General features: G+C 54.3%; 1 protein-coding gene across 23 annotated transcripts in view; it reads left to right on the top strand.

Annotated features, from left to right (window-relative positions):
• DYSF (dysferlin) overlaps window positions 1–23616 on the top strand; it is a 231860-nt gene that overhangs the window by 92827 nt on the left and 115417 nt on the right. For 12 of the 23 annotated variants that reach the window (XM_082425961.1, XM_082425948.1, XM_082425952.1 and 9 more), the window contains 9 exons: window positions 565–647; window positions 8016–8057; window positions 9731–9846; window positions 10371–10484; window positions 11700–11877; window positions 12432–12556; window positions 14519–14625; window positions 19728–19920; window positions 21973–22128. In XM_082425961.1, the coding sequence (XP_082282087.1) occupies window positions 565–647; window positions 8016–8057; window positions 9731–9846; window positions 10371–10484; window positions 11700–11877; window positions 12432–12556; window positions 14519–14625; window positions 19728–19920; window positions 21973–22128 (1114 nt within the window). The remainder of the gene's footprint in view (window positions 1–564; window positions 648–8015; window positions 8058–9730; window positions 9847–10370; window positions 10485–11699; window positions 11878–12431; window positions 12557–14518; window positions 14626–19727; window positions 19921–21972; window positions 22129–23616) is intronic. The other 11 variants (XM_082425965.1, XM_082425947.1, XM_082425956.1 and 8 more) reach the window with 1 other exon arrangement.

Below are 23616 nucleotides of genomic sequence, written 5' to 3'. Positions count from 1 at the left end.
AGAGATGTTAGTAAGAGTACCTGTTCCTCAAGGCTGCTGTGAGGATCCTTGGAGATAAGGGGGTTTAAAAGTGCTTTGTCACATTCAGAATCAGATACAAAAAAGAGCTATGCATTAGCTATCATAAGCTAATTAAGACTGTGGCCTTGGAGATAGTTTCTTCCTGGTCATCTGGTTTTCTCCTTGGTCTGGGTATGTCTTGGCTCCTAGAGCCTTGCTCTTCCTGGGCCTGGGGGTCTGGCTCCCTGAGCGGCCTCCTGCTCCCCTGCCCTGCCTCCTGCCTCAGGTCTCCTCCCTTTCAACCTGCAGCTGTGCTCGCAGACCTCCAGCCTGGCCGATGGGATGCTGATGGCGGGGGACATGGACTGGGTCCCCCCTAGAGGAGTCTTGAGTCACACTTTCTTTCCAGTCTCTTCTTGCCTAGGATTACTAGGCCTCCATAACATACCCCGTGTGAAGACTGGGACCCCTAATGATGTATAACTGAGGTCGTTTCCTTCCTGGGTGGGCTGTGGCCTGCGATCCCCCTCCCCTGTTCACGCCCTTTCTGCCCCTTTGCTCTAGGGACCGCCTCACCCACAATGACATTGTGGCCACCACCTACCTGAGTATGTCGAAAATCTCTGCCTCTGGAGGAGAAATAGAAGGTACGTTCCCCCTTTGTGCTTCCCTCTGGCCCCCCATGCTCTCCCCTGTTCCACCCCTACTGTCTTGAGAGTTTGTAGAAAAGGGAAGATTATAAGGTCTTTGCTGCCCACTTCCCGGGGAGAAGGGCTCTGGCCAGTGAGAGAGATGGGTTTGCATTTAGGATGGGCCCACTTCGGATGGTGGGATACACCACCGAATGGCATAGAGAGGATTTATTCCTGCAGATGATAATATTGGTGGCTGTGGCCACACCATCCACTGGGTTCTAGGTTGGTTGACTGTGTTCTAGCAGCTTCTGTTTTGAAATAGCTTTCATTGGCCTGTGAAAAAGTAGTTCATGATCATTTTGTACAATTTAAAAGAGACAGTCTGAAAGAACAATATAAAATTTACTCACAAAATTATCCATAAGCCTACCCTCCCATCTAAGAGGTAAATATTAATATTCTGGGACCTGTTTGTCGGTGTGTATGTACATGAAAAACATTGCTTTGAAACAATTTTCAATTGTTTTGAAAATAGCTTTTTGTCACTTGGCAATACAACATAGATGTTTACTCATGTTATTAAATATTCTTCTACAATATAATTTTAAATGAATACACACATTCCATCGTGTGACTGCACCATAGTCCACATTAGCTAAATGTTGAATAGTTAGGTGTTTTCTAATTTTTCCATGTTATAAACAGCTAACTTGATACTGAATATTTTTGTAGCTGAATCTTTATGTAATTCGTGATTTTTCTTTTGCATAAATACCTACAAGTGGAATTGCTGTGTTGAAAGATTTGAACATTTTAGGGACTTCCCTGGTGGTCCAGTGGCTAAGACTCCGTGCTCCCGATGCAGGGGGCCCAAGGTTCGATCCCTGGTCAGGGAACTAGATCCCACATGCCACAACTAAGCTCTGGCCCAGCCAAATAAATAAGTAAAAAAATAAATAAATATTTTAAAAAGATTTGAACGTTTTGAATCTTTTGGTATATATCAAAATTACCCTACAAAAAGACTGGACTGATTTACACTCTAATCACTCAAGCTTATTTTGCTGCACCCTCATCAACAAAATGCAAAATAATGGTATTTAAAAAGAACTTTGTCAATTTGTTGGGTGAATTTCATTGTTGCCTTAATTTTATTTCATTGATATCTGGTAAAGTTGACCACTGTAAATTTTAAAATATTTTAATAATTATCTTACACTTACAAATTATATATATTTATATACTTTTAAATTTATTCTGTTGTAAATTGCCTATTCATGCTTTTGTTTATATTTCTGATGGTGTGCTTGTCTTTTTCTCATTTTTTTTTAAGAGTTGTGTATGTATGTGGAGGTTAATTTTCTCCCATCATATATGTTGTAAATAATTTTTGTCAATCTTATTTTATCATTTAATAGTTTTTAACATGTGGAAATGAAAAAATTTTACATAGCCAAATATATTAATCTTTTCCTTAGTGAATTAGGAAAGGGTTTAACATTACTTTTTTCAAAATTGTTCTTTGGTGATACCAATGCTATATATTGAATAATCTTTTCCCTGCGTTTTGAATTGCCACTTTTATCCCATACTAAATTCCTAACTGTGTTCTTGGGCCTATTTCTTGATTTTCTATTATCTTTAATTGGTATGTCTGCTTATTACTTCTTAGGTTTTGGTATCTGGGCTATGCTGGCTCTGTAAAATTAATTGGAAAGATTTAAAGTCTTTTCTAACATCTGGAACAGTTTATATATCATAAGAATATAGTCTTTTGAGGGTTTGAAAGAATTCACCCATAAAACCATATGGGCTGGGTGCCCTTTTCGAGTGGGTGTTGCACTCGCTCTTTAAAACCTTTTCAGTTTCTCCTGTGATCATTGGTATTTTTAGTTTGTTACTTTTACTATAGTTAATTTTGATAATCTACATTTTCCTAGAAAAACATTCATTACACTGAGGTCTTCTAATTTTTTTACTTATAGTGTTGTGTGGAGTAATCTTTTATAATTTAAACAATTCTCTCTACTTTCTTATTTCTAATGAAATATGTTTGAATTTTCTTTTTTCTTGACTAGGCTTGTTAGAAGTTTTTTTTTTCTCCCTACTTTATTGGACTTTTCAAAGAATCTGCTTTTGGATTTAGATATTAATTCTAATATTTTCTAATTTTTTTATTCTCTCATCTTTTTACTCGTTAACTCTCTTTAGACTTATTTTGTTGTTTGCTTTTTAACTTTCTAGTTAACTTCTTGTGTTTATTTTCAATATTTCTTATTTAAATAATGGAAGTATGGTTTCTGCTCCATATGTCATGCTTTTGGCCTTCAGCAAACCCCAAGGTTATATTTCTCTCTATTTTTTACATTTAAATATTTAATCTATTTTGAATTTATTTTGGTGTGTTTTCTGAGACTGATTTGATTCCTTTGTAGGTAGTCTTTTTTTTTTTCTGACTAGATGCTGTTTGTAGGAATGTCTCTTTTTCCTTGCAGTTTAAAAAATTCCTTTGATCTGCCTAGGTGCAGGACTCTTTTCCTTGAATTTTGTCTGAGACATAGTGAATCCTTAAATCTGAGTTGAGGGATGATTTCATTTACTCTTACACTGTTTACCTGAGCAGCTGAAGGCAGGGTGCGGGAGGGGTAAGAGGGGAGCTCTGGAACCAGGCAGCTTGAGAGAGTTGCTCCAGTCTCCTCCCACCAGTCCCAGCCTTGTAAGGTTCTTGTGAGGATCCAGTGAGATTATAAATGTTACATTCTGGTACATAATAAACCCCAAAGTAATGTCTGTTGTTTAGTATTGCTACTACTGGCTTTCTGCATCCCTAATCTGATTTTTCTTCCCACTGTACCAATTCTGCTTTTTACTGCTTCCCATGTGGTTTAAAATTGACTATTGCATTTTTAGTTTCTTGTCATGCCTTCTTTTCCCTCTGTCTTTCTTTTTATATTTTCCTTTTCCTCTTTGTCCTCTCCCTCAAGTTTTGTTTTGTTCCACAAAAACTATGTCTTCTTGCACTCTACCCAGGATTCCAAATCGTTTCCTGAGAATTTCAGGTGAACACTCTCTTGAATCTTACAGATGCTATTTCCTCCCTGTTTCCCTATACTGGTTGGCCCTCTGTTTTCCCCCTCCCCCTTTATTTACTCTCACAAGATCTGGTCAGTGTTGGTGTCTTTCTACAGACAGGATGTGTGGGTCTCTGTCCACCCATCTTCTCAGATCTTTATCTGGAGGACAGGTTAGCATGCCCAGTTTCTGGAAGATTCCACCTAGCACTCTTGAAGTTGACCAATCCCTTCTAGATTCTCTGAAACATTAAAAAAAAAAAAAACCCTTTGAATTATAGAAAATTCAAACATACATGAAAGTAAAGAATTCTACAATGAACTCCCAGGTGCCCTCACTCAGCTTTAACATCTAGCTGCTTTCTGTCATTCTGATTTCATCGTTGATACTTGTAATTGGTGGAATACACAAAAACTCCCTTCCAGAAGTCACTGCCATGTGGGCTCCTCCTGCCCCAGCCCCTCCCCCTCCCAACTGTGGGAACTGCTGGTCCCAGGATGCAGTGCTTCTTCTGTGTGTAGAGGTAGAAAGATTGGAGGTGGGGGCAGTGTATCATGGGAGTGGGTGGGAGAGAGGGTGTTCTAGGCTCCTCGTGGATCAGAACTCCTGGCATGGACGGAACCTCTTCTCCAGTTTCCTGGCTGGTGCCGTTCCTGTCTCTGAGTCCAAGGACAGACGCTGGTACAGCACAAAGAGACCTTCTGACTGTTTTCCAACAGCTGCTGTTTCATGAGGCTACAGCTGCGCCAGCTGTCAACCACCTGAGGGAGAGTTTAGATCCCTGTGACCTCATCAGTCTTCACGTCTGGTGGTGATGTTGACCTTGATCTTTTCCAGGGTCATCATGAATATTTGAATGGGAACGTGAGAAAGATGTTTATTTGGCCACTAGATGGCGCTCAGGCCATGGGCAACCCCGCGTGGTTCAGGGACCACTGGCTCCCACAGATCGTTTTGGGCTTAAATGAGAATCTTCTTGCCACCAGCTAACCGGTTTTAGATGTGCAGTTAAATAGCTTGATCTATGTAGCAATAAAAGAGTTAGACTTACTGCTCAAACTGAAGCTGTTCTTCCCAAGCTCTCTCTAGGCCGGGAAAGTTAGCCCTTGCCTCTCTCCCTGCCAAGCTTTTCCCACTTGTCCTGAGGCCACCTCAGAATGTCACCCCAGCTTTCAGATCTTTGTGTTTTTCTCCACACTGGGGTGTTCTAGAACATCTGGGTGATGCATGGCCCTTGATTTCCCCACTGCTCTCAAAACCCAAACTAAACCAAACTGTAAAAATGGGTTCTTTCTCTATATTCCCCGGCCTCACAGTTCACCAGATTATTTGATCCAACCAGGAGTTTTTGTTTTCGTGTTTTGTTTTGATTTCCAGCTAGGACAGGACCTAACACTAGCCTCTTAAGCACCTCTGCCCACAAGTTTGCCTGGGCATACTTAAGTATTCCTTGGACCCTGTGCTCCAAAGCGTTTAGTAAAAAATTTGTTTTTTAACAAGGAGTGCTTTTCTTAGAAGCTGCAGTACTTTCGAAAGGTAACAGGAACATGAGACCCATGAAACCTACACAGATTCTTTTATAACTTTGTACATACGAAAATCGTGCTACATAAATAGCACTCAGGCAGTTTTTTCCACAGCTACGAAATCCAAAGTTCGTTTCTTTTTGTCTTTGGAACGTAGATGATGAGGATTTCCCAGCAGTTCTTGGTTTCTCCTCCTGCCTGGCGCGGGCTGGTGTCAGGCAGCCAAGCCGTGGGCGTGGGAGATGGGCTGAGAGGCAGAGGGAGCGGCAGGGCTGGCCGCAGGTAATGGCCTCAGCTTCTCCAGGAGACGCGGGGTCCCAGGCTGGGAGGGCCTGCCCTCCGGCTTCCCCAGGTGAGGGAGCTGGGCTGGGCTGCTTAGGCTACAGAACTGGGAGCATTCATCTGTGTTTTGGGGCTTCCCTAGCCCCTATTCCTTGGGCTTAGGGAAAACACACCAGAACACTTGTGTTTTGGCAGAAGAGTGATGAGGACTAAATAGAGGCTTTGTCTTGGTTGGCTTCACTGGTGACTCTGCCCTTGACTTTATGAGCTGTCTGCAGACACAGGGGAAGGACCCAGGATGATCCCCAGCACCCGGAGACCTGTGACCCTGCCCCCAGATTAGGAGCCATTGGCCTCAGTTGTCAGCAGGGCCATGTCTTAGCATGCCTTACACTGGGCCTGTTAGGTGTGCTGAATAAATGAATGAATGAGTGAGGGAATTAGTGAAAAGGCGTGGCTGGGAACCAGGCTACTCTGCAGCCCCCTAACTTGGTCCTCCCAGCCACCAGAGGCACGTATTGTTCAGATGGCTGGTAGGACTAGGGGCCATCTGTGTCTGGGCTGGGCACTAGCTTGCAGCCAGGATTCAGAGTTGGTCTGTGGGTGGAAAGCCATGTTTGCTTCTGCAAGAAGCACGCGGGGGTCGGAACTATGACCTCGGCCTCATTAGCCCTAGATAACTGACCGGGCCTGTTTGTAATCATTTGGAAGGAGCTTAAAGTGGAATCTGTTTCCTTCCGGCGGGCCCTGGCTGTGCTCTCCTGGGGCTGCAGCTGTGCCCGTGTCGGTGCTCTGTGGTTGCTGAAACTCCCCTGCGACCAGAGGCCTCGCTCCCCCACTGATGAAAACCTATTCCTGTGGATATGAAAATGGCCATGAATTATGGTTTCTGCAGCTCTGACTTCTGCCAGCTGGCATTCCTAGCTGAGGCCTGCTGTGGAGAGCTGAGTGGGTGGGTCCCAGGGCCTCAGGCCCCCCAGAGCCTCGCCTCACTGCCCTCCGTGCTGCCCTGTGGGCTCACTTGGTCAGCCCTGTCCTCGTATCCAGGCTCCATGTTCCCTCTTCTCTTCCCCACGCTCTTTCTTTCTGTGTCTCTCCTCATTCTTCCTTCACAATGTTTTACTCAGCTCTTGCCTCTTAACTCTGATCATGGAGCTATAGGAAAATAGCAATAGGTATTGTTTTTTGAAGGAGACCAATAGGTAAATGCGATCAATGAATGAAAATAATTTAGGGTTTCACCAAACACAACCCCAGGTCAATCAGGACCCCAGACTTGGCTACACTTAGATGGTTGGAGGAGGAGACAGGGAAGGTCAGAGTGTGGGTAGAGGCAGAATCGGAGAGGACCGTGGAAGGAGACCGAGGGCTGCCTACTCCTTTGGGGGCATCTTGTACCTGCCTATAAGCGAGGGACGGATTCCAAGAGGCCGAAAGTATGCCAGAGCATCTCCTTTCTTGCTTCTCTTATTTCTAGACACTCCTCACCAGCATTTAGAGTACACCCAAGAGTAGGACCTTTAGCTAATGGAGGGTGCCTGGCACTGTGGTTCATTTGAAACGGCAGGTGTCAAAAGCCAGATCCCAGTGCCTGCTGTTGTGAAAATGCAACACGGTGCCCTCAGTGGTAATACTGGAAATAACCACTAGGTGGAGATCTTGTGCCTTGAAACACTTCCATTCAGGGCAGTCAACCTGCCTGTGGCAGGGACCGCTGGGGTGTGCCTCACTGCCTAGCTCTGGCCCTTTCACGTTTCCCCCACCCTTTCTTTGCATCTGTACTTTGTTTTCCTCACTTATCTGGGTATAATATGGAAAAGCACATTTTCTTTTCTGTGTTATTTCTTTCTTATTTTTTAAAAAATTAATTAATTAATTTATTTATTTTTGGCTGTGTTGGGTCTTCGTTGCAGTGTGCAGGCTTCATTGCGGTGGCGTCTCTTGTGAAGAAGCACAGGCTCTAGGCACGTGGGCTTCAGCAGTTGTGGCACGCGGGCTCAGTAGCTGTGGCTCGTGGGCTCTAGAGCGCAGGCTCAGCAGTTGTGGCCCACAGGCCTAGTTTCTCCGCAGCATGTGGGATCTTCCCAGACTAGGGATCGAACCCGTGTCCCCTGCATTGGCAGGCAGATTCTTAACCACTGCGCCACCAGGGAAGTCCGTGTGTTATTTCTTGAATGTATTGAGTGAAGTTTCTGGTCCAATTTCCAATTGGCAAACAGAACTGACAACCATGTAGGCAGACACCAGTGGGGAGAGACCCGAGTGCTCACGAGGGCACTGGGGCTGTGTCTGGCTGAGGGGGGCACGCTGTTGACTTAATGTGTGATAAATTCACAGCTGGGCTGGGGTTGGGGTCTCGGGCCACATCTGTCTCCCCGTCCAGGAGCTGCGTTTCCATCTGTCTGTCTGCCAACTGTCCATCCACATGCCCCATTCACCTAATCCGTTCTCTACCCAGCCATGCCCATCCTAACCCCTTTTCCATTTCTTTACGCTTCAGAGGAGCCTGCAGGTGTGGTCACGCCTCTTCCAGCCAGAGACCGTACGTGCTTCCACCTCCGGGATGACAAGGGAGTGGGCCTTGAGGTTTTTTCTGGAGGGGCAAGGGCACTGGTTGCCGGGAATTTTTTGATTTGCCTGAGGTGGGATTGAGATTCCCCACCACAATCCCAGTTTACCTTTGGCTGTTACCTCTCAAACGTGGTTGAATATGTAAATTGCTTGGAATGCTTTAAAGGCAATTCCCTCCCACTCTCTGAACCCCTTCCAGAATCTGCTGGGCCCTGGAGCTCAGAAGAGTTTAGTTCTTCAGCAGGGAGGGGGTGGAGCAGGCAGGGGAGTACATGATGAGGCAGGGGCAGTGTAAGTCCTCTTGGGGACCAGGAGGAGGAGGCCAGGGTAAGTTGAAAACTCTTGAAGTTGAAATTTACAAGGTAAATTATAATCGAGATGATTAGTACAGATAATTAGTAATGCTCACAACAGGTCCATCAGGCCTCCCACCCCTGTCCCAAATGCCAGAGCCCAGCGTGTGCTGGGGACGGGAGGACGAGTGATGCTGGGTGCAGGGCTCTGGGGGAAGGCATGCTCCTGTCTTCTAGTTGGTAATATCTTACTCCTCAGGGATGGGCTCAAGCCCCGGAGCTCACCCCCAGCGTCTGAGCACTCAAGAGTTTGCAGTCAGTCCTTGGGTCTGGCTCAAGTATTTCCTTGCTGAGGCCATTTATTTTGTGCCTACCTTGCCCCACCCATGATCTTATGGATTGGAGCATCCCAGATGGTACCTGCTCCTGGGCCCACCTCCCACCTTTGCCATTCTGGAAATGGCCTCTTCCTCCTTCCTCTGGAAGGGGCACCCTGGCTTTTCAGGATTCTCAGAATCTGGCCAGTGAAGTCCCGTCCTGGGAAACTTGGCTGTCAGCTGGAAAGTCATGACATTAACAAAAGAGAGCCTCCAAAAAAGGATGGAAATGATGTGGAGAAAAGATTTTCCCTCATCACTAGTATAATTCTCAAACTCTTCTCCAACTTGCTCCACTGAAAGATCGTTCTTTGCACAATGCAGGGCAGGGGAGGAGATGCCAGGATGAGTCAAGGCTATTAGATGGTCTGTCTCAACTTCATAAGGGTACAAGGGTGGAGGAGACATGTGCCTGGGGGCTGCCCTGTGTGTGAGGTGGCATCAAGCTGGGCCCCCTCCCTGGCACCTGAGAGATGGAGTCTCTGGCCACCAGGCTCCTGGGCCTCCTTTGTGCCTCCCCACAGGCCAGATGGCCTGAGACACAGATATAAGTGCAGGATGAGGAGGGGATGCAGGACAGGGTATGGCCTGAGAGGGGCAGGGCAGTGGAGGCCCCTGACCCCCGGCTTTGCCTGCTGGCTGAGTGCATGCACTTTGAGATTAGACCATTTCGGGTCATTCCTCTTTGTAGTCGTGTATTCCTTTGCATCTCTTGGCTTCAGTTTCCTCATCTGTAAAATGAGACTAATAAAATCAATGCAAATCTCCACATCTCAGCATGGTGGTGAGGATTAAAGGGACTTATGGGAGACAACTCTCATGGGTGTCACTATCCTTTATACATTTACGAGGCCTGCATCCCGTGCATGTGCGAGGAACTGAGGGCTGGGGATGGTCTCCGGCCCGGAGGTGGCTGGGTTGAGTGCTAGAAATCTCGGCTGGGGGCCCCTCTGATCCGCACCTGTGTCTCCCAGTGGATGACCATCTGGGCTTCCTCCCCACCTTCGGGCCCTGCTATGTCAACCTCTACGGCAGCCCCAGGGAGTTCACTGGCTTCCCGGACCCCTATGCAGAGCTCAACACGGGCAAGGTGAGTCAGACAGGAACCCACAGCCCCCAGATCCCCAGGCCTGCATGCAGGGTCTTCCCCCCTGGCCTGGGCAGTATCTGCGGTTGGCCTGGACTCCAAGGGCCTGACAGGACTTGAGTGGGCCCAGGGCCTGGCAACCACCCCCTCAGAGAACCCTTCTTCCTCCTGACCCCCTCCTGGCCCCTTCCTCCCTCCCGCTCCCTTCCCTTTGCCTCTCCTTCAGGGCCAGCCTGACCCCCCCTCCCCCCGCCCCCCCTAATTTTCCTGGCCTCTGAGGGCCCAGCCTCCATCTGTCTCAGGTTTCATTCTCCCTGGCTAAGTTGGACTCTGGTGCTGACCATCAGGGTGGCATGTCCCATGAACTCTCTGGGCCACCGTTTCCTCACTTGCAGAGTGATGGGGTGTGGCTCAGGGCCCTCCTGGTTGCCGGGGAGGTGATTGACCCCAGGGCCAGATCAGGCTCCTTTCCTTCCCCTCCTCCCCTCCATCGCCCCTGCTCCTGGTGACCCAGCCTCCCCTCTCAGGGGGAAGGTGTGGCCTACCGAGGCCGGCTTCTGCTCTCCCTGGAGACCAAGCTGGTGGAGCATAGCGAACAGAAGGTGGAAGATCTCCCTGCGGATGACATCCTTCGGATGGAGGTGAGGGGCGTGGCCCTGGGAGGGGCCAAGTGGGGCTGGCGGAGGAGGGCTCAGTTCCACCCACGCTCATGCGCCTTCACACCTCTGGGCCTCAGAGTAACCCAACACCTACCCTGCCTCCCTAAGGAATGTTCAGAGGTTCGAAGAAGATAAATGAAGGTTTTTAAAGTCTAGAGCTCAATGCACAACGAGAGGCTATTTTATTAATAATGATAATGTAAGAATAGCTAACCCTTTAATCACTGACTGTGTCACACACTATGCTGGTGACACTCTTGATGTCATTGAGTCCTCCCAGCACCTCTGAGGTGGCTGCTATGAGTATCTCCATTTTACAGATGAGGAAACTGAGGCTCAGATGTAGCAGAGCAGCAAGTGGTGGAGCTGGGCCTTGTGTCCAGGAGGCATGGAGTCCTCATGGTGGTGTACACTTTCAGACCCTGTAGTCAGACTGTGCTGGTTTGAGTTCTGACTTGACCACCTAGCTGTTGTATCAGTTTCCCTATGTGTAAAGTGGGGGTAATAATTATATTCACCTCATAAGATTGTTGTGAGAATTAAAGTAATTCATACCTGCATGCAGTAAGCACTCAGTAAGTGTTAGCTGTTATCACTGTGTACATTATCTAAAAGCATAGTCGTATAATCCCTCTTCTCTCTGCCTTCCACAAAGGGGATCGTAAAGTCACCTTGGTTCAGGCTGGGGTGTGCGGTTGAGGGCCTGCCATGTCCTCAGCCCCGTGCCCGATGCCCAGAGGGGACAATGGTATTCATTCACCCCACGCACGTGGCACCCTGCGCTTCTGCAGAGCTGGCTGGCATGGTGGAGAGCCTGAGTGGTGCAGGGTGGGTTTTCTGGGTGGGGGCATGGTGGGTTAGAGCCTTCGGCCCCTTCTGAACAGCAGATGCGGGAGACCAGGCTCCCCGGGGTGGCGGTGCCATCGCTGTTTGTTTGGATCAAGGAGCAGCATGACCTTGGAGGCGTGGACCTTATTAGAGGAACATGGCCAAACACACAGGCCTGGAATGTGTTTGCTCAGTTACTGACCAAATCTGGGCTGTGGTGCAGAGCTGGACCACTTGCCACCCATCTGTCCAGCCAGGATTTATTGGGTGCCAGGCATGGCCAGGGCCTGCCAGACATGTGACCCCTCCCCATGCTGGTGTCTTCTCCCCTCCTCACCCTGACCCCGCCGCTGCCCTCTCTGCCCCCAGAAATACCTCCGGAGGCGCAAATACTCGCTCTTTGCCGCCTTCTACTCGGCCACCATGCTGCAGGACGTTGACGACGCAGTCCAGTTTGAGGTCAGCATCGGGAACTACGGGAACAAGTTCGACACGACCTGCCTGCCACTGGCCTCCACCACCCAGTACAGCCGGGCGGTCTTTGATGGTGAGGCCAGAGACCACGCGCCTGGCTGGGACCCAGACCACTGCGCAGGGGGCTGAGCCCTAAATCCTGCCCCTTGGGGAAAGCTGCTGGAGGCTCGCCCAAAGGCTCTGGCCCTGGGCACACCTGTTTGGGGGACCCCCTGGTTTGCTCCCCCCCGTGCCGCCTCCCCCTGCTCATCCCCAGGTGCATCCCTGCTGGGACCCATAGATTGGGCTCTCGAAGCCAGCAGCGGTCGGCACTGATCCTGACTTGTGGCGATCGGTTATCACATGGCGGCTGCGGGCTTGGCATAGAGATTTCGGAGAGTGTGGGATTCCCAGGGCCCTTCTAACAGCCCCTCGGTTTTGATGTGTTAAGGAGCCCTAATGAGGGCAGCTACCTGTTCCACGCGGGAAGGGAACTCTGGCACCTTGTCTGGGCACTGGGGGATACTGGCCGCGCCACGGCTATCCACGGGAGCTCTCAGCGGGGGAGCAGGTGCTCGCATCCGTCCTCCCCTCGGTCCCCGCACCACTCCGCTCCCGGCTCAGCACCAGGCCCTTGGGTCCTTCCAGGATGCCACTACTACTACTTACCCTGGGGCAACGTGAAGCCCGTGGTGGTGCTGTCATCCTACTGGGAGGACATCAGCCACAGAGTCGAGGCTCAGAACCAGCTGCTTAGGATCGCCGACCGGCTGGTGAGTGGAAGCTGGCCCCGCCCACCATAACCTGTGCACGCACCCCTGGTGGGTGTCTTCAGACCTGCTTCCGTGGGTGCTAAGCCTGCAGACCTCATGGTGCCTGGGGGTCCCCTGAAACCTGACCAGGCCGGGCTTGTGATCCTGTCCTGCCTACTGGGAATAGAGGAGAGGGAGGGAGCACAGCCCTGGGGGTGCCCCCAGTCTGATGTAGGAGGTAGCACAGAGAAAAAGCTGAGAGAAACCGAGCTGGGAGCAGAGGACAGAGCCACCACCCATTCATTCCTTCATTCATTCGTTCATCAAGTGCCTTTGACTCTTGCCACAGCAAGAATTGTGCTGGAAACGTCTAGCTAGAGGGTAGACATGAACAGGATGCTGTGCCTGCCTTCGCGAGTCAGCTTAGTAAAGCAGAGTGTCGGTTCACCCACCCCCTCCTGCAGAGACTCAAACTCACATTCTGGTGACGCTCCAGGAGCCCCTAGGGAGGGGGGCTCGGAGGGGAGAGGGGCCGAGGAGCAGCAGGAAGGCATCGCATGGCAGCAGGGGGGCCGCATCCAGTGAGGGGAGTTGGGAGCTGGTTAGGATGTCCTTGCAGGGGTCCAGGGGGGCATGATTTGGCTCTGGGAAGGAGCTGACCTCAGGGAAAAAACTGAAGGACTTGAGCTGCCAGGACTTGGTGGTCTGTTGAACTGGGGAGGAGGGGCTGTGAGGAAGGACTCCGGTGGCTGAGGAATTGGGAAGCTGGGGAGAAGAACAGGCTCTACGAGGTCAGGTGATGGGTCCTGTCTTGGATGTGGCCGGGGGTTAATGGTGGAGGCTGGGATTTGCAGGCCTGGTGCTTGGCCAGGGAGCGGAGGAGAATCAAAGTGGGCAGAGGTGTAGAGGCCAGGATGGGGCGATCCTGGTGGTGGTCCCCAGCACTTTCTGTGTGCGCCTGGGGCGGAGGCTCACCCGCGAGGTGTGTGGCCTGTGGGGACATGGGGAGGCAGGCGTGGCCATGCTGCTGGGGCCTGCGATGGGCAGCATGGTGGAGGAAAGGGGGTTGGAGAGGCTTGGGCAGGTGGAGGAGGGGAGCACAGTGAGGAGGGAAAGTGGAAAGGGAAGGGGGGTGTGTGGGCATTTTAGAGTGTCTGGGAGGGGATGCAGGCCCCGGTCAGGGGCCGTGGTGAACCACACTTTCCCTGAGACCCACAGCTCTGTGGAAGGGAGGGGACCAGCCCATACCCGGTTTGGGAGAAGTCGGAGTCGATGCTGTGCAAGTCCAGCATCTTCTGAGCCAGCTGTTCTCTCCGAGCCGTTCCCTGCGGGCAGGGGTTGGCTAATCCTTCCAGGGCCTGTCTGTCCCCAGCATGGTAGTCCCAGGGTGCAGCACACGGCACACGCTCAGGAAGGTTGAGGTGGGGAAGGGGGTGGGGGACTGAGGGGCAAGTCTTTGGCCTGAGGGGTGTCCCGTGAGAGATCTCCGCCTCCCAGCTCAGGCCTGAGGCCCGGGGAGGAGAGCTCCATGGAGGAGACCAGATGCAACTGGGGCACAACTTGGCCACAGGAGTTTGGAGAGGGCAGCCCCGTTATTGCAGGTGGTCTGAGTGCTCCTGAAGGAAGGAGGAGGGATCCAAGCCTGCTTGGGTGGCAGGATTTGGAAAGGAGAGAGGGTGCCAGGTGGGGAAGTGGAGCCAGCTCCAAGGTCACTTGCCTGTGAGACCTTAGACCTGGCTTGACGGGGACCCGTGGAGAGCCCGTGGGGTGGGAGTCCCAGGCTTGGGAATTTGGATCTGTTTGGTGTGGGGAATCCTGGAAGCTTCTTGAGCCAAGACAGTTGCTGGTCTGTGGGGTCTGGCCTCTGCCTTCTTGGCTCTAACCGTTCTCTCGTTTTGGTGGGACCGGGCTGTGGTGACAGTGCCTGGGGTTAAGGGTCTGTCCCACGGTGACCCTCCCAACCCCTGCCTGCCCGTTCCACAGGAAGCCGGCCTGGAGCAGGTCCACTTGGCCCTGAAGGCGCAGCGCTCTGCCGAGGACGTGGACTCCCTGGTGGCTCGGTTGATGGATGAGCTCATCGCAGGCTGCAGGTAGGGGGTGCCTGGCACCCACGCGCCCTCCCCTCCTGGCCCGGCCGGGCCCTTTCCCCGGGAGTGTTCGTGTGTGGTGGTGAGCGACTGCACGTCTCCCCAGCCATGCTTGGCCGGCAGTCCAGCCCATGCTGAGTCCAAAGGTGGTGGAGCCAGCGCGGGGAGTTGAAAAGGTGACATTTAGAGCAGGTCATAAATCTCCCTGCAGCGGCGGCAGCTGTGGGCCCGGGGCGGCCAGGCTCACCTGAATGGGGAGCATTGTGTCTCTGATCCCCGACCTCTTATTTCCCTGATGGAATCTCCAGGAGGAGCTGGCTGGTGGGAGTGACGGCACCCCTCCTTCCCCCAAGGCCATGTCGGGGACCACAGTTTCTGTTTAGCCTTCTATTAACACGGCTGATTGTCACCTTCAGGAAAAGGGGGCGCTGGGGGGGTGAAGGAGAATGGGGGGGCTCTGGGTCCCGGGGCCCCGGCAGAAGGGGGAGCATCTGAGCGTCTCCTCCACAGCTGGGTGATTTGGAGCTCACCACTCACCTGCTCTGGACCTTGCTTTCCTCATCTTCAACCTGACATTAAGAATAACTGCTTTATAATATCACACAAGCAAAATGCCTGGCCCTTAGGAAGTATTTAATAAACGGTAGCTGTAATTATTATTGAGAAGAAGAAACGTGAGGAGATTTAGATTCTCATCCCATTAACCACCTTTGTGGCTTTGGGCAACTTCACTTCTCTGGACCTCAGTTTTCCCAGCTATTAAATGGACTTAATAATAAACAGCCATCTTTCTACTTTCTATGGGATTAAGTGTAAATATATGCAAATGTATTCTATGCCCCCTCTAAATCTTATCGTCCCAGGCCCTGTCAGGAATGCATGAGAAATGCCTTCATGCTGCGAATCAGGAATCCGTGACCTTGGCTGCCTGCCACAGTACCCCTCTGGCCCTTTGTACCCCAGTTGGGAAGTGCACCTTTATCAGAAATGACCCTGCCTCAGGCCCTCCTGGGGGTGACGAGGCAGAAGTGAGCAAATGAAGGAAAGTGTGTTGGGGGCTTGAGGCATGTGCCCTAGTAGCTCAGAGCAGGTGCATCTTACTCAAATCAAAATCAGAGACGCTTCCTGGAGGAGGGGACGCCCTACATGAACTCCGGAGGGGAAGGAGTCAGCCTTTGGGGAGCGGACTGCCGGGCACAGGCGCAGGAGCCCAAAATGCCTGCTGCCTCCTGGGGCTGCAGGGCGACAGACCTCCAGGGTTTGCTAAGGCAAGCTCAGCCCTGGGGGCTGTTGGGGCACAGGGATCCCCGGGATTCAGACGCTCACTCCTGCTGCAGCGTAAGAGGTGGGCTGGGGGTGGTGATGAGGGGCGACCGGACGAAGGCTTCACCCCAGGCAGGGACGCGGGGACGTGGGGTGAGAGAAGCAGAGGTCAGCGACGTGGGGACATGGGGTGAGAGAAGCAGAGGGCAGCGTGGACTCTTCAGGAGGCATCATGGTGGTAACAGCCTCATAAGGAGCACTTTCTGCGCCAGGTGCTGTTCTGAGAATTTCACATGTATTAGCTAATCATAAAAATCTCATGAGGTAGGAAGTAGAATGATCCACATTTTACAGATGAGGAAACTGAGGCATGGGGAGGTGAATTGCCCAGATTCAGGCCTCTAGGAAGGGGCTGAGCCCCCGCGCTGTGCTGCTCTGTACTAGACAGGCTTTGATGGTGGATGGAGTGTGAGGGCCCAAGGAAGGTCCAGAATGATTCCCTGGCTCTGGCCAGAGCAGGTGGGTGGAGAGCAGAGCTGCTTCTGGAGGGAGTCAGCGGGAGAAAAGCAGGTTTGGGGGAGGATGAGGAGTTCAAGGCTGGCCATGTTGAGTGGCAGGTGCCTGTGGGCATCTGTGGTCTGGAGGTCAGAGGTCAGAGCGAGGCTAGAGGGGCACACGGGGGTGCGGTCAGCAGGGAGGGCTGCAGAATGACTGGCTGTGCACCACTGCCCGGCCTGACAGCCTCGGGTGCAGAGGGTGGGCCCCAGCTCTCGGTTCATTGCGCTCTCCTTGTGACTCATGTGTGGTGTGGGCCTTGGCAGGTCTGCGGTGCCTGAAACATCTGAGATGGGTGGGTCCCAAGTCTTGGGCTGTCACTCCGCTCTCTCAGGGCTATGTTCTTGGCGGACTTGGCTAAAAATGCTTATGCCAAAGCCTGGTCCCCTTGAATCATTCTCCTGGGGGTAGACGGTGGCCAGGGCCCTCCTGGGGAGCCCGGGTCCCAGGTCAAGGGCTTGTGAGGAAGGTCCCATCCCCTCAGGAGTGCATGCATGGCTCTCTGGGGAGAACACTGGGCCTCAGGACCAGTTCCTTTGGCACCACCTGAGGCCACTAATAGCCCTGGGGCCGCAGCAAGAGAGCTTCCACCCCCCCACCCCCACCCCCGGCCTGCTCTGTGCTGAGCGTCACAGCTGATAGCAGGGCAGCTGGGCATGGGGGACGTGAGCCAGCTTGCCATAGATGACCTGGCTGTCACCCATTCCTCCAGCCAGCCCCTGCCCAACATCCACCATCAGTGTCCTTCATTTGGTCAGACCCCTTCCTGCCTCATCTCCCTGGGAGCCCCTCTCCCCCTGGCCAGGGGCGCCCACTCTTTTCTTCCGGGTCAGCCTTCTCCTCTCATCTCTCAACCCACGGACCCAACGGCCAGCTGCACATCTCCACCTGGGTGTCCACCAGCACATCCAATTCATTCTCTGTGATCTTCCTAAAACTCTGCCGTGACACTTCGACTTCAGCCCTGCGGTGGCTCCTGTTGCCTTTAGGAAAAGCTGCAGCTCTCCTCTGATGGATGGGCCTCTCTGTCCCCACTGCCTGCCTTCTGGGCCTCAGCAGTCTTACCCTCTAGCCCTTCGGAGCCTCTGTGCTGGCTCAACCCCCCCCACCCCACCTCCCTCCAACCAACTCCCATGTGCCTCTGAGCCTTTGTCTTGTGCACATACTGCTCCTTTGGCCAGAACGCCCTTCCTGCTCTTCTTGGCCTCGCTAGCTCCCGCTGGCCCTGCCAGTGCAGCTTGAGGCCACTTCCTCCAGGAAGGACTCCAGACTCTGAGGCTGCTCAGGGGGATCTAGCTTGCTTGCTTGTCTGTTCCAGGGGCTCCCTGAGGGCAGGGCTGGGTCTCATCCCTGGACCCAGCCTCCAGCCAGGACCAGCAGAGCTGTTGCTCGTGGGGAGTGAAATGAATGAGCCAGCGGCCAGTTTATCTTTCAGGCTGGACACTGTCCGCTCCCAGGCGGCTGTCCCTGATAAAGGCACCCACTCACCGCAGGGGCAGGCAGCAACCTTGCGAGCAGCCCAGCTCTGCTCCCAGCCTAGGCTGAGCCCTGCCCGGGGCCCGCCTGCCATTTCCAAGTCAGCCAGGGTTGGCAGGGCGACTGCCCCTGCTTGGGGTTGGGGCAGTGTCATCTAGCCTCCTCTTCCAGGTCTCCCTTTCTTTCTGTACCCTGTTTTGGGCTTTTTGGGGCGAGAAAGGGCTGAGACATCTTGTTTGTGGCAGTTACGGGTCCCGCCTGTTTCTTGGGGAGTCTTGGCTGGGCTGGTAGCCTCCATGAACGTCTCCCTCTGGTGGTCTGCACGGCAGTCCCTCTCAGCTCCCGACCCAGGCCGGGGTTGGCTTGCCTCCCCATATCCCACTCCAGACCCGCCTGCCCCCACCCTCAGGCCCACTCACGCCCCCTTCCCAGCAGACCCAGCCCAGGACTCTGGCCCAGGCCCCCCTTCACCCACCGAACATGCCCCTCCGCCGCGTTTGAGTGGGCTGGGGATGGAGGCCGCCCCTCTCCTGGCCTGGGGCAGCCCCATCCGAGGCACCCTCGGGGCAGTAAATATTATATTACTACGGGGTGTGCAGTACGTGACCTGAGACAGGCCCCGGGGCTTAAGTTTCCCGAGATGGAGTTTGCGTACTGCTCCCCCCACCCTAAAAATTCAATTAAAAAAAATAACAGGAAAAATGTAGTGCGCCGAGGGCCTGCCAGAGTGGTGTATCTGGCGGCGGCGGTGCCGCTGCACTCGGCGGTAATTGGTTCTGCATAGCTCGGGGAAATTGGCAGAAAAATAAATCAGCCGGGAGCCGGGAGCCGAGACACTGTGGGGCGGGGAGCGTGAGGTGGGGCAGCAGATGTGGCGAGCGAGCGGGCCTGACTGATGTCCTGTTTGGGAGTCAGGGGCTTAGCGGGGGGCGGGGGGGGCAGCCCCCCTACCCTCCAGCAGGCATGATCTAGAGGGTCCTGCCTGGTGAGGAAGAGCACAGACGCCCCCACCCACCCCACTCCATCCTGTGTGACCCTTGCGTGTGCACTCACTGACCCCGGGGCTTCGTATGGCCAGGGGGAGCCACATAAAGGGCTTTTAGGGAGCCCGGAGAGGGAGCCCATCCTTTGGATGGGGGTGGTCAGAGTTCTTTGCCTCTAAATGAGGTTGAGTTTAAGCCCAACCCCCCGACTGGAGGCCTAAGGCTGTGTTTCTGGGACTGCGTGTACCCCCAGCTCCTCTCCAGAGGCTTCCCAAAGCAGAGGGTTCTGGGAGGGGTGTTGTGCGGCCGCCCTGGGTCGACACATCTGTACTGCTGGCTGCCGGCCTCCCCACAGCGTCTGCAGTGGCTTGTCAGGGGTCCATAAATTTCCTTCTTGAAGAACGTGTGCGTACAACAGAATGGATTCGCTTCAGCCAAAGGCAACTTAGTGCTTGCGCCTCTGCTCTAGGAGGGCGCCGGGGGCAGGGAGGGACCCACTGGGCCTCTGGGGACGTGCAGTCAGGTGGGCAGAGGGGACTCACACGACTGGAGGCTTGAGGATAGGTTCCAGACAGGCAGCCCCAGAATAAAGGGCTGGGGCGCTTCAGAGCAGGAGGCATACCGGCCAGTGTGGCTGCAGCAGGTTTCCTGGAGGAGATGGCTGGAGGAGGCACCCAGGGCACACGCCGCAGCCAGCAGGCAGGCTGAGGGTGTGAGGCCCGTTGGGGGGGCCTGTGCACACGTGTGTACGTGCTTGCCTGCACCTGGGCCTGGGCGAGCGCCGGGCTCCTGCTCGTCGGGCACATGCCGTCTGTCTGTCCGTCACAGCCAACCCCTGGGTAATGTCCAAGAGACGCCCTCCGCCACCCACCTGGACCACTACCTGTACCGCCTGCGCACCCGTCACCTGAGCCAGATCACTGAGGCGGCCCAGGCCCTGAAGCTCGGCCACAGTGAACTCCCCACCGCCCTGGAGCAGGCTGAGGACTGGCTCCTGCGTCTCCGTGCCCTGGCAGATGAGGTAGCTGACCCTGAGAGGTGCCTTCCTTCCTGCCTGGAGTGTCAGAACTGGGAGGGACGTGGGGAATGTCTGGCTCCACACTGGCTCCATTGCTGGGTAACCTTGGGCAGGTGACTTAACCTCTCTGAGCCTCCGTGTCCCCATTCACAGAAGGAGGCCAGAGGATGCAACGGGATACTGGGTATTGTAGGGCCCAGCAGAGCCTGGCATTTAGTAGGTGCTCGATAAATGCCCCCAAATGTGCTCGATAAATGTGCTTAATAAATACTGCCAAAGTACGTCAGAGACAGAGCTGGGATCAGAATCCAGGGCTCCCGGCTCTAGGTTCAGTGCCAGGGGCTGCTCCCCCAGGGACCCAACTCCTTCTCCCCACCAACCTGTCTACCCCTGGCCTCAAACCTGCCTCTCATGGGACCCTGTGTTTCCTGCCCTTCTGGATGCCCCTGAGCCCCAGGCCTGAGGCGGCTGCACCTGCAGTAACTCTGCATCTACACCCTGACCCCTGTGCCCCCATCCAGCTCTGCAGGGAAGCAGGCGGGCCGCAGATTTGTCCAGAATGAGGAGAAAGGTCTGCTCATGTGTCACAGGTGGACACAGCTGCTGCCCACCCTGGCCAGAGCCACCTGGGACCCCCAGGGAGAGGGATGGTGAGGAAGGATCTCCCCAGAAGGAGTGTGCAGAGAAGGGCAGGGCCTGCGAGTGGCTTCTGGAGGAGCGACTTGCTGAAGGGGAGAAGGGGGTCCAGGAGGTGGACGGGGTGCTCAGGGGGGAAGCAGCCTGAAACGTTGGTCCCTGAGAGTCAGCTTTGGCTCGTCCCCAAGCGGGGCCTTGGACGTGTGGCCGGTTACCTGGGGGCCACTGTGTCGCTCAGCCCCAGGACGACCCCTGGCAGTGGCTGTGGACCATCCCCTTGGGCGGGTCACAGGCTGCCTTCCACGTCTTGGCCCAGACCCCGGAGCTCTCACGCAGATTGTGTTATGGCTGGGAGTGGTTAAGGTGAAACGGGTGCTATGGACTGTGAGGGAAACCGGAGAGAGCCTTCCTCAAATTGGAGTGTGCGTCAGAATCCCCCGAAGGGCTTGTTAAGACAGGGTACAAGCCCCACCTGATCCCGCATGTCTGGGACGGGGCCTGAGAATCTGCATTTCCCCCGAGTTTCCAGGTGGTGCTGCGGCTGCTCTGGGGCCCACACTTTGAGAACCCTTGGTATCGTGGTTAGAAACATACACTTGGAATCAGAAAACCCTGGTTCCTAACTTCTTTGAGCCTGAATTTCCTCACCTGTGCCTGCCTCTGGGCTTGCTGTAGGGATGAGGCGACACAGCCTAGGAGGTGTTGAGGGAGGGTGCCAGCCATCAGCTCTCAGCAGGAGCCTGGCTTCGAGACCCAGCCCCGCCCCGCTGACCACACCGCTCAACAGCCTTGGGAGCAGATGGGCTTAGCCAACTGGCCGCCTCTCCTGAGCGTCGCAGCTGGGAGCAGTTCTCACGCCTAGAGGCTCGGAGGGGCTCAAGGGTCCTGCAGTCTGGGCTAGTCACCATTTTCAGAGCCCAGTGTCAGCAGGCCCAGAAAAGGGCCAGACCCTCAGGGTCCCCGCTGTTAGAGGGAGGAGGGATCGTGTGTCCTCTGGGAAGGCGCACCCCTTCTGTGGATTCACTTCTGCTCTCAGGGGTGAGGAAGGGGGTGACACCTTAAGTGTAATGTCATCTCCAGGGTCAAATCAGATCCTCCGATGTCTCCCCACCGGGAGCCTCTATCTACCCCCCCAGTGGAGGGGATCTAAGGACTTGGGGCTCCAGGCAGGAGTGTCTCTTCCTAGAAAACGTGAACGCAGCTTAGTGAATTCCTGGCGGGCTCCTCGTGTGAGCCAGGGGCAGCCTGGCGCCCTATCCCTGGGGGCTCAGAGCTGCTGAAGACAGGGGTGCCCCGCCAGCCCTGGGAGGTCAAGGGGGCGGCTGCGGGTGGGAGCTGGGAGGAGAGGCCTGGGGAGAGGGGGCTGAGGGTGTGGGCTGGGCGGTACCATCTCCACCCTGACTGCCACCCTCTCTCCAGCCCCAGAACAGCCTGCCCGACATCGTCATCTGGATGCTGCAGGGTGACAAGCGGGTGGCGTACCAGCGGGTGCCCGCCCATGAGGTCCTCTTCTCCCGACGGGGCACCAGCTACTGTGGCAAGAATTGTGGAAAGCTGCAGACGATGTTTCTGAAAGTGGGTTGTTTCTCCTTAAGTCATGGTCATACTTTCTCACCCCCAGGGTGGTCTGCGCCCCTTCTGTCTCCCCTCCTGTTCTCTGTCAGACTCCGAGTTTTTAGACTCTGCTCTTGGAAGGGACCGAGGGCTTGCGTAAAAAGACTTCCCTTCTCCCCTCTCCCCACAAAGTCCCTAGACCCCATGCACCTGGTCTGGAAAGGGAGCAGGTGAGAATTGGAACCAGGGGTGCTGGGAACAAAGGAGGGGCTAACTCCCGAGGCTGTGCTCCCCTCCAGCCAGCTCCCTGGTCGGGGGGCTCAGCCCTCAGCTCCCACCGCCAGCCTGTAGGAGCCCGGGCACAGACTTGCCTCCCCCCTCCCCCCTCCCCCCTCCCGAGGGTTTGGCTTCAGGTGGAGCCACACGTGGGTTCAGGTTCCTCCCCGGGGGAAGGCTGGGGTCTGGGCACCGGCTGTGCCTATGGCTCTGCTCCATCAGAGATCTGGGAGCAGGTAATCTGTCCCTCCAGTCACCCCGCCCCACCTCTCCTGCCCTTTGTCCTCCCGCCATCTTCTCTCAGCCTTGGGGGGTGGGTAACAGGGAAGTGAGCAGGTGCCTGGAGGCCCCCGTCCTCCTCTCTGGGTTCATGTGGGGACACAGAGCCCAGGCTGCTTGGTCGGGACACAGTTCGGGGAAATCTGAGCTGTGGCTCTCGCGGCCCAGGGGAGCGTCCCGTGGGGAGGGCCGTCCCTCACCACGCATGGCTGACTCCAGATGGCTCCGCTGGCATCGTAAACTGCCTGGCCTTCAACCCTCCCTTCCCACGTCTCTCTTCCCATCCACACCAGGACCTCCTTCCATCTCCCCTCTTCCATGAAGTCACTGTGGACTAACCTTAGCCTCGAACCTCTGAGTGGCTATTGGTCGACCCATTCGTACCCTGACCAGTCATTCTTGCTGCCCCCTGAGGTGGGCAGAGGAGACAGGTTTCAAAGGCCCGGAGCGTGCGGACAGGTTGCAGGGCTGGCTGGAATCCTGTGTGGTCTTGGGCAGATTGTCTAACCTCTCTGAATGCTGTTTTCCTGATAAATCTGATAAAACAAAGACCAGGCTGCCCCGATCACAATTTTGAGGATGGAATTAGGTAACCCAGGTCAAGGGTCTGGCTGGAACTAGGTGATCAATGAATATCAGTTTTTTTCTCCTCTTCTCCCTTTTTCCTTCTGGGGAGCTCCTTTGCCCCCTGGGGAGAGGAGGCTCTACCAGCACCATGACTGGAGGCCAGCGCAGGGCCAGGGATGATCAGATGTCTGCGTTTGGGTCATTGGCACTTCAGAGGAGAGCCGGCTTTGCCTAGAAAGAGGGCGGGGGCGTCCCTCCCACCTCGGGCATGTTCCTTGTGAGATCCTAACCTCCTAGCATGCTGCTTTCCTCCCTCCCAAGCCAGCTCCTTGCCTGGTAGGGCAGATGGGAAAGGAAGTCAAGGAGCGGCCACATCTGAATGGGGTT

This window comes from Balaenoptera physalus (genome assembly GCF_965194825.1).
Source record: "Balaenoptera physalus genome assembly, chromosome: 15".
In the NCBI taxonomy this organism is placed as follows: Eukaryota; Metazoa; Chordata; class Mammalia; order Artiodactyla; family Balaenopteridae; genus Balaenoptera; species Balaenoptera physalus.
The sequence above is the reverse complement of the archived record's forward strand: the minus strand, read 5'-3'. Positions and strand labels throughout refer to the sequence as shown.